At 36.9% G+C, this 10841-nt stretch overlaps 1 protein-coding gene across 2 annotated transcripts in view; it reads left to right on the forward strand.

The window, feature by feature from the left end:
* Esco1 (establishment of sister chromatid cohesion N-acetyltransferase 1) overlaps positions 1 to 10841 on the forward strand; it is a 32811-nt gene that overhangs the window by 14162 nt on the left and 7808 nt on the right. The window contains exons 7-8 of one of the 2 annotated variants that reach the window (XM_055625277.1): positions 7515 to 7604; positions 9753 to 9896. In XM_055625277.1, coding sequence (XP_055481252.1) covers positions 7515 to 7604; positions 9753 to 9896 — 234 coding nt within the window. Of the gene's footprint in view, positions 1 to 6843; positions 6966 to 7514; positions 7605 to 9752; positions 9897 to 10841 lie in introns of those variants that run through there. The other variant, XM_055625278.1, reaches the window with a different exon arrangement.

Genomic DNA, 10841 nt, shown 5'->3' on the forward strand with positions numbered 1-10841 from the left:
CCTGTAACTGAAAGAGAATCTTTTATTCTGTATGTTACCTTCTGTACTGGACACGGAGATGTCCAGGATATATGAACTGAACTTAGCAATTCATTTCATTGGGTATTAAATACCTGATCACTTAAAGGTCTTGATAGTATCATCCAAATTCATGTACTTGGCTTTAGTTGAATGGTTTATGTTCACTGCTTCATGGTTGAACCGTTTATCTTTTGTTCAGTGTTCCTTCTACCCAGGCTAGGTGAGGCCTTCTTTTTTGGTTCCCTACTCTGCTTATCCTTTGTATTCCCTATTTTATATATATTTTTCCACATACTCCTTCTTACAACCTCACTAAATAAAATATCATGTGAGTGAATATAGGCTAGAACTTGATGTATTTTCCTTTGACATTTAGACCTTTCTAACTTGGCTGTTAATAGTCTTACATCTGGAAAAGAAAGTGGTGCTGTTAAGTAGCTAACAGCTAATAGAATGTTTAGGGCCAAAATACATGAACATCATACAAGTCCTTTGTATTCAATTTGAATTGTTTATTTCTCATTTTCATTTAGTTCCCTTTTCTCCTGTCCTCTCTTCCCCTCTCCTCCCCTCAGCTCCCCTCCCCTCCCTTCCCTTCCCCTCGATTGTTAAGATTAAATCTGTACATCATCATTGCCCTGCTCATTTAGTTTCTTAAAATTATAAAAACTATATTTAAAAGGCTTAGTTGTTCACTTTAGGAAAATTTTTACTTTCTGAGGGGAACAGAAAAAAGTCATTAAAGAAATAAGTCCTCTGCTCTCTCAGGGTTCCTGGAGAAGATGATTTATGGAGCAAAGTATAGTCATCACCTAGTCAATTCCCAAGTCTCTTGCAAAGCTCTTCTTCCTACTTCCAGTCAGTTTTTGTCACTCCTCCTTAGATGGAACAGAGCTAATGGTTACTTATTTTGACATAACCTCTAGAGAAGGAATTGAATTTAGCAGTTGGTCATGTCAGAGTCGATGTTCTTTTGTCTTTTGCTTATTTGAAATGTAGATCTACTTAGTTTAGGTCAAAACTATTTTAAATCATTGTATTACTTTATGACATATATAGAGAGAGGATAAAAAAGGCCTTTACAGGGCTGGAGAGATGGCTCAGAGGTTGGGAGTGCTGGCTGCTCTTCCAGAGTCCTGAGTTCAATTCCCAGTGGCCACATGGTGGCTCATAACCCCATCTATAAGTGAGATAGTGCCCTCTTCTGGAGAACAGGCATACATGCAGGCAGAACGCTGTATAAATAACAAATAAATAAATAAATCTTTAAAAATATAGGCCTTTACGTTCTACTTTGATCACAACTCCAGATTTTGGGTTGTGACATTAAAATAATTTGTTAACCACCTTGTATTGTGCCTTGTATAGTATTTATCAATCATTTAATTAGTGTGAATTTTATATTTCATGTAAAGAAGAACATGGAAGAGAAGTCATTTGGTGCTTGGTTTTAGTTCATGCTAGACAAACCGTGTTCAGGAAGCAGAAATGAAATTTTATGCCAACTGAAACTGTTTAAGAGTAAAGTAGTGGGGGCTGGGGAGATGGCTCAGTGGTTAAGAGCACTGTCTGTACTTCCAAAGGACCCCGGTTCAATTCCCAGCAATCACATGGCAACTCACAACTGTCCGTGATTCCAGTTCCAAGGGATCTGACACCTTGATACTAATGCACATAAAATTAAATAAATTATTAAAAAAAAAAAGTAAAGTGGTAACTGAGTGTGCTGATAGCATCCTCATGATGTGCCGTGCTCTTACTAGGAGACATGAGGACCACTGCAGTCTGAGGCTAGTGTGCGCTCTAGGCCGCCCAGGGCTATGTGCTGTCCAAAATAAACAAATCCAAACTGATCATTTGAAAAGGCCAGTTAATTAGAAACATTGTTTATTTGTTTATGACAGGGTCTCACTGTGTAGACCAGGCTGGTCTGGAACTCAGATCTGACTACCTCTGTCTCCCCAATGCTGGGATTAAAGGCATGTGTGCCTGTGCCTGGTTAAAGTCCATATTTTTAAAAAGGTTAAACTAACATTTAAATTATATAGTAATAGAATTGATGCTTATATATCCAAGTTTCAGTTTATCAAAAGTATTTCTTATCTCTGAAATTCTTGTAGTTTGTATGTAGAGCATACAGATGCTTCCTCAATTCGCTTTTACCCTGTCTGCCTTATTGATAACCATTTTAAGAAATGGATTTTATCTGATTTAATAGAAACTGTGAGGAAGGAGCCTCTTCATGTCTCAGAGAGAGAGTCTAATTTGGTCATTTAGATTTAGCAACTACTGTTTCTTTGGTGAAGTAAGGCACAGGAGTTCTGTAAAGTGTGAGGAATAAGTAGGAAGAACCACAAAACCGTCAGACACTACCAGAAAGTCAGTTTCATTTTGCGCTGTCAGAAGAAAAGTAACGTATTTGTCATTTGCAGAGAAAATACTCTTAACGACTGTGTGATATGCTCTCCATGCTTGGGAGCAAAGTTTGAAAGAAATGAAAAATTAGCAATTACAGACTTAAGTACCTATTGAAGCAATAAATCAACATTAAGTATATAAGTATTTAAGTAAATAATAGAAACTTTTGTAGCATAGAAGTGACCAGAGCCCTGGTTAGAAGAACAGTGGTTCTTCAGAAGAGAGTGGTTTTCATTGGTGGGAAAGAATTTAAAAACAAACAAAGGAGGTCAGCTTTGGTTTTTAGCATAGTACAACTAGAGAGACAGCAAATGGTAATTTTTGTGGAAAGTCATGGATACATCCTTTTGACTGAAGCAAACGATTTTTGTAGATAGTGAGATAAAAATATAGTCAGGTGAGATTATGATATTTCGATTTTGAACGCTGTTTGGAATTCTTTCTATTCTTTCAGAAGCTGAAGAATTTTGAATTCCATGAGTGATATTTTTAAATAATCTTATATTTTGGTGATATATAGGGAGAGAAATATTTCATTGTGGGTTGAAGGCAGTAAATAAATAGATAGATAGAAGGTGTACATTGTGCTGACTTAATATGGCATTGATGGAATTGACCACAAGTGAAACTTTGAACAAAGAGTTGACAGATTTTCAAATGACTGCCAGCATGGTAAGTCAGTAAGCCATTTAAAATTGAAAATGCTGTGCAGTTGCCAGTGCTCAGTAGGCACATGTTGCTAGAAGCTACCATGTTTGACATGCAGAATGTGTCTATCACAAAAATTCTTTTAGAGAGTGCTATCACTGAAAGTTGAGAAATTATATATGACTAAATGTGTAATGCAAGGAAATCACGATCTAGTCAGTCTTTAATTTTAACTTGAAACTTATGAATACTTCTTTATACTTTGTGTTTACTCTTTTGAAAGATGACTAGGAAAAAGAAGAAAGGCAAAAGAACTGAATTGAGCAGAAGACAAAGGCTATTTTCAAATTTTATTTTCATTATTTTTAATTATGTGTATGTGTTGTTCTGCATACGTCTGTGTACATGCCCTGTAACATCAGAGGGACTGGATCTTCAGGAACTGGAGTTATGGGTGGTAGTGACCTGGGAACTGAACTCTGGTCCTCTGCAATAGCAGAGATTAGATTGCTCATTGAGCATCTTCAGCTCAGCAAAGTAAGGCTAAAGGTGGGAATGAAAAAGGAATCTGAAGCAGAGCAACTGTCTTAGAGTTACTGTTGCTGTGATGAAACACCAGGACCAAAGTAACTTTGGGGTTGGGGGAAAGGGTTTATTTCACTCCGCAGTTTCATACACAAAACAGTTCATCATCAGAAGCATTAAGGGCAGGAACTCACACAGGGCAGGAGCCCGGAGGCAGGAGCCCGGAGGCAGGAGCTGATGCAGAGGCCATGGAGAGGAACTGTTCACTGGCTTCCTCATGTCTTGTTCAGTCTGTTTTTCATAGAACCCAGGTCAACTAGCCTAGGAGTGGTGCCACCCACAGTGGGCCCTCCCCCAGCAATGCCTGATCGCTGAATGTAATGATCTTTTTACTTTTTTTCAGATTAGGGGGGTGTAGGCTGTTTAAGACAGAGTTTCTCTGTGTAGTCCTGACTGTCCTAGAACTCACTCTGTAGAGCTTACTCTGTTACTCTGTAGGCCAAGCTGGGCTTGAACTCACAGGAATCCTCCTGCCTTTGCCTCTGAGTACTGGGACTAAAGATGTGTGCCACTACCTTCTGGCTGGAAGCATTTTCTCAATTGAGGTTCCCTCCTTTCAGATAACTCTAGCTTGTGGCAAGTTGACATAAAACTCCCCAGCATGATAACTTGGCTTTTGAATAAAGATCCAAGGTTTGTAGATCTTAGACATCCAGGTGTCTCCTTTGCTGCCTCCAGCTTCTAGTTTTATTTCATTGTACTTTGTAGATCTAGAACATTGCGTATATGAATATAGGATGTGATTAACACTGCTAAATAAATTGCACATCCCTCACCTTTATCTCATTTTCAACCAATAAACAAATTTCAACTCTTAAAAATTCTCTAAAAGGGTCAGGTTATCAGTGATACAGGCGAGGCGTAAACTGCCTGTCAGTCACATAAATGTTTTGAGTACCTTAGTTAATATGGTGGTTTTATTTGTCCATGACTGTATTTATTGTTGTACTTTGGGGATATTTGTTGATTAGCTGAGTAGTACAATAGGTTTATTTGTATGTATCAGTAAGAGAAAGGAAGCCCCTGAGTTACCATTTGTCTTTAATGTAGCCCGCTAGTGATAGCCATGTTCTAGATTGTTTAGGAAAGAGTTCTAGACTTGTGATTTACTCAAAGCTAAGAAAATACTGTATCTGTTAGATCCCAAGAACCCAAACCTGGGGCTGGAGAGATGGCTCCGTGGTTAAGAGCACTTTATCTTTCAGAGAAATCAGGCTTGGTTCCAGAACCTATATGGTAGCTCACAACCATCCACAACTACAGTTTCAAGACATCTAAAGGGCTGGAGATACTGAGAGTGGCACTGGCCACTCTTCCAGAGGTCCTGAGTTCAATTCCCAGTAACCACATGGTGGCTCACAGCCATCTGCAGTGACATCTGGTGCCCTCTTCTGGCATACAGGTGCACATGCAGGAAGAATATTGTATAAATAATAAATCGTTTTGGGGCTAGAGAGCTCGCTCAGTGGTTAAGAACACTGTCTGCTCTTCCAAAGGACCAAGTTCAATTCCCAGCACCCACATGGAATCTCACAGTTCCAAGGGATCTGACACCTTCACAGTAATGCACATTAAAAAAAAAAAAAGACATCTAACACCTTTTGACCTCTGAGGGCAGCAGGCACACAGTAAAACACTTATATACATAATATAAATTAAAAAATTAAAAACCCTAACGCTTAGAGAGTTTCCACTGAAGATCAGTGTAATCCAAATAACAATAATTTTGTCTTTCACAGTTGTACATGACAAAACAATAATATTTAAAATAAAAATTATTGGGGCTGGAGAGATAGCTCAGAGGTTAAGAGCACTGGCTGCTCTTCCAAAGGTTCTGAGTTCAATTCCCAGCAACCACATGGTGGCTCATAACATCAATAATGAAATATGGTGCCCTCTTCTGGGTTGCAGGCTCATCTGAAGGTAGAATACTGTATAAATTTAATAAATAAATCTTTAAAAATTATCTAATTATGATGGTTTTCATACATAGACATGCACATTTTAAGTTATAAGAAAATTTTATAGTAAAATGTTAGTAAGCCCAAATAATGTCTGTAGTATGTGATATAATTGTACCAGTTTTGTTATTTTTAAAGGCAATTAATAAGAATACTCTATTTAAACTATGTTTTGATAATTCAGTTCAGGGTGTGTGTATAGTTTGAAATTACTGAAATCTGTAGTTCTTTATTGAGTTCGTAGTTTGAGTTCTTCCTCCCATACTCTATGGTTTGATTTAAAAAACAAAAAAAACGCAAAACTTCTCTTTCACTTTGTAGAAAATAGTTTGGATTAAAAGCTTTCCATGAAGTAATGTTAATGTAATTTCTTTTTTAAGCAGGTTTTCTTTCATGCCTTTAAAAATTGTTTATGCATATTCAATACGTATGTGATTCTGACTGAGCATTTTATTCTGATTTCTTAATCTCTAAACAATTTAGATTTATTTTATTTTATTTTATTTTATTTTATTTTATTTTATGTGTATGAATGTTTTACTTGTATGTATGTGTGTACCATGTGCCTGCCTGTTGGATGTCCTGGAACTCAGGTTACAGATGGTTGTGAGACACCATGTGGGGGCTGGGAATCGAACCTGGGTCCTCTGCAAGAACAAGTGCTTGTAACTGCTATTTCTCTAGCCTGATTTCTTAATCTTGAGATAATATTCTCATCCCTAGTTCATTTTAGTCACTTGAATTTTAGTTGTCCTTGAATACTTATTTTTAAGCAGATTTTGAATTTTTAATATTTTGTTTTATGATCTTATGTATGCTGACCCTTGTAAACTACATTTTTTGTCTCCAACTAAGATCCTGCTTCCATCCCATCAAAAAAAAAAAAAACAAAACAAAAAGATAACTTAGAAAACCAGTTTCCATCCTTTTAGACTTATAGTATATAAAAAATTAGCTGTTTTTTTCTTTATTGAGCTTTTATATTTTTAGAAGTTACGCTAGAAAAGAATTTTTTCCTACATAGAAATACAAATTGCTTTTGAAAAGGCCTTTTTACATAACATTGGTTGGGTAAGAAAATGGAACAACTAGTTAAAGCTCATTCTTTCTGTAATTATTTTGAACTTCAAAGCTCCTAGTTTTAACCTGGTTCAGTCCCATCTTACTAGATTTAAGTGGCTTTTGTTTTGTTTTGTTTTTTTTCATGCAGGTTCTGCTCATTAATCACCATGAGTGTGGATCTGAAGAAGAGTTTATTACCTCTCTTTTTTTGAGTATGTCTAACTTCAGATACACACAACGTAGCCTCCTTCCCTATTAGATTCTTAGAAGGTAGTTATATTTTTTATAGTCTCCTTCTTGTGGCTTTGATAGTTGTGAACAATAAGAGTAAAAGCTGTTTCTTTCATATTGGGCTACTGCATGCAAATCAATTCAGCTGAAACCTCCTGGAGGTCCTTGGCAGACATAAATATAAGTGTTTATTTGTGGAGGTGCCATGCTCCAAAGAAACCTAAGAGCTGAGTTCTTTACCCAGGGTCTGGGAGAGCTACTCTTTCTCTTCTGGGAATCACTGACTTTAAGGGGCTTGATTTTTTTTTTTTAAATTTTTTTTTTCATGTGTGATCTTCAAAATTTGTTAAGATGGGAAATGATAGATTAGAATTTTTGTGGTATGACATATCTGTGAATGAGAATTAGAAATTAGTTTGTTCAATCTGCTGTAAGCGTAACAAAACAGATGATTTATCACACCTTGTTAGTTAAGTATTAATGAACCTGTATTTTTTATGTTTGCAACTTTTAGACAAAAGGATGTACTTTTTGTCTTGTGCATGAATGATGAAAGTATGATGTATAAATTCATTCTTTCATGTCTAGGGCTGGAAAAAAGAGAGAATTCTGGCTGAATATCCTGATGGTAGGATAATAATGGTTCTTCCTGAAGACCCAAAGTATGCCCTGAAAAAGGTAACTTTTCGGTGAAATTTCATGAAAACTTGGTGTTATGGCTAAGGGGATAACACACTGCAGGCTTTTCGATTGAACGTCAATCCTAAAAACAAGAAGCAAGCATTTAAAGAATGGAACCCACCCAAAGAAAATACAGCTCACTTGAAAAATTATGATAGCCTTGCTACATACAAAATATATGAAGTAGATTAAATGCCAATCCAGTAATATCAACCGTGTGTTTACATAGAAGGCATAATTATGCCTTTAGATTTCATAACATTTACCTTATTGAGAAATGAGTTAGATATTGAAGATGGCACTGTTTTGTCATACAGAGCATTTTGAAAGGGACCATGGCATAAACTTTATGAAAAAAGAAAAAAAGGTGCTTAATGTGGGTATGAGTTTAGTTATTTATCTAAAACCCTGGTTTTTCTCTAGTATGTGTCCAAAATGTCTACCGCCTCAAGGGAAATAATTTATTTGCTATAGTTTCTTTAGATTTTCAGTTGAACATCTTTAAATTTAGGGCTATGTCACATGAAAAGGAAGCTAAGAGAACACCTATTTGAAAATACAGCTAACATCTTACTTGATATAAGTCATTTACTCTGTGGCTCTTTATGTCTTTAGATCAGTAATCTGGAAAGCCAGTTGCAGACAACAGATTAGCACTAATGATGCCTAAAATGCCATAAAGTATGCTCAGCTTGTCTTATATTTAAAACGTTGATTTTTGCATAAAGACAGTTGCTTGTGGAGTCACTAAGTGAGTAATGGAAAAATTCAAGTATGAAAAATTTCCAGCTGTCATTTAGAAATGCATAGTAGAAACTTTACTACGGTTCCTTATGTGACAGCCAGACTTTGCCAAGAATTGTCTCAATAACTACTGATTTTTTCGATTAAGGGTCTCAGGGAAAGCCTACAATTGATTATATTATAAGTTAGTAAGCTATAATAAGATTAAAATTAAAACAGAAGGAATTGTGAGCAACCTTCGTCTAGGAACCAATCAGGGATACTCATTTAGGGTATCAGAGATATTGAGGGGGGAATTTTCATCACTTAAGGGATGCAGTTTGCTGTATGTACTACAGAAGCAAGAGGAGGAAACACACTAGAGGTTATTTGCATTTTAGGTTTAGTGACATGGATGGTCATTATATGGAACATTATAACTTGTGTGTCCAGTGGCGCACAACTGTAATTCCAGCACTTGGGAGGCAGAGGCAGGAAGATCTCTGTGAGTTCAAGGCCAGCCTGGTCTACAAAGTGAGTCCAGGACAGCCAAGGCTACAACAGAAAAACCCTGTCTCAAAAAACAAAAACAAAAAACAAACACAAAACAGAAAGAGAAATTTCAGTCACGTTTGAGTTTGCTTCTTACACATACAAAATGAAGGAACTATAATACTCCAAGGGATATTGGATTGAAATGGGTAGTTCTTGATTTGTCTTCCTTTTAAATGCTTGCTAGACAGTAAACATGAATTTCTTATCCTCTGTCTCATTAATTTTACTGTTGGGAGTTCTAAAGCTTGGGAAGAAAGTAGATTGCTGGCTAAGATTCCAGTCTGTTCTAACCATTTGACATAGCTGGTGCTCCTACTAAGGGAGTCTCAATATTCTTACTTTTTTTTTTTTTTTTTTTTGTGGTTGGGGTTTAAGACAGGGTTTCTCTGTGTTGCCTTGGTCGTTCTGGACTGGGACTGACAGAAATCTGCCTGCGTCTGCCCTCCTGAGTGCTGGGAAGAAGCGTGCCACCACTGCCTGACTCTTTCTGTCACTCATCATCTTAATTCCTAGACTGCTGGCTTTGGCAGCACCCCCATTCCTACCTTTTGCCAAGTTGCTTCTAGTGCTTAAAAAGTTAACAAAACAGGGATCTAAAAGAGCTCTTGAGGCCAGGTATGGTGGGACACATTTGTGATTTCAGCAGTCAGAAGGGTGAGACAGAAGAATTACCACTAGTTCAAGGCCAACCTGGCACCAGGCCAGTCAGAGGTACATAGTAAAATAGCAAGCTGCTGTCTTAGAATCAATAGATAACACCCCTAGCAGAAAGCTCTTTAGAGAATATATTTATTCAGCTTATTGAATGGTTTTTACCTGTGTACAGTGTTTCTTTGTTTATAAATAGTATTGTTCTTTACTTGGCAGGTTGATGAAATTAGAGAGATGGTTGACAATGATCTGGGTTTCCAGCAGGCTCCATTAATGTGCTACTCTAGAGCTAAAACACTTCTCTTCATTTCTAATGACAAAAAAGTAGTCGGATGCCTGATTGCAGAGCATATCCAATGGGTAAGTGACTTCTTAAGAGTGCTCATGAATATCTAAGTTAGCTTATTACTATATGTTTTTGTTTGTTTGGTTGGTTTTTCAAGACAGGATTTCTCTGTGTAGCTTTAGTATTCCTGGCACTCAACTCTGTAGACCAGGCTGGCCTCAAACTCAGAGATCTGGCTGCCTCTGCCTTCCTGAATGCTGGGGTCAGAAGTGTGTGCCATCATACCTGGTTTACTATGTGATCTTAAGTATTCTTGTAAATAGTGTCCTAAATAAGTAGTATCCTATAAACCTGTCTATATTTTAGGTAAGAGTATTAATTCAAGAATTATTATATATAATACTGCACTATAGTAGGTTGTGGCTTATGTAGGAATTAATTTTTCTTTTCTTTGAGACGTCTCACTATGTAATACAGGTTGGTGTGAAATTCACTATGTAGCTCAGACTATTCTCAGAGTTGGCATTCTCGATGAGTGCTGGTGTACACCAGCATACCCAGGTGTGAATTAGTCTGTCTCTCCCTCTCTCCCTAGGTCTCAGTATGTAGTTTTGTTTGGCTAAAATTTAGAGATTCTTCTTTCTCTGTCTCTTGAGTACTGGCATGGAAGATATGCACTACCATACATGGCAAAAAATAGTTTTTCAAATCAGTAAGATAAAGAAAGGTATAGAATTAAAAGTACTGTTAAAGCTTGGTTAGGAGGGCTCTGTGCTATATTGTAGGATTTCTCTCAATTGCTCCTGCTAGCACTAGGCTAGGAAAGGTATAGTGGGCAAAGTGTGTTTTGTTGTTACTGTTTTCCTGTAAAAGTGGGTCTGGAAGTGCTCAGTATTTGAGGTTCTCCTGCCTCCACCTCCCAAGTGCTGAGATTACAGTTGTATGTCAGCACACCCAACTCATGGCCTACTTTAATAATAATAATAATAATAATAATAATAATAATAATAATAATAATA

The sequence above is a fragment of the Psammomys obesus genome, unplaced genomic scaffold, assembly GCF_907164565.1.
Source record: "Psammomys obesus unplaced genomic scaffold, mPsaObe1.curated_primary_1811, whole genome shotgun sequence".
Classification (NCBI taxonomy): Eukaryota; Metazoa; Chordata; class Mammalia; order Rodentia; family Muridae; genus Psammomys; species Psammomys obesus.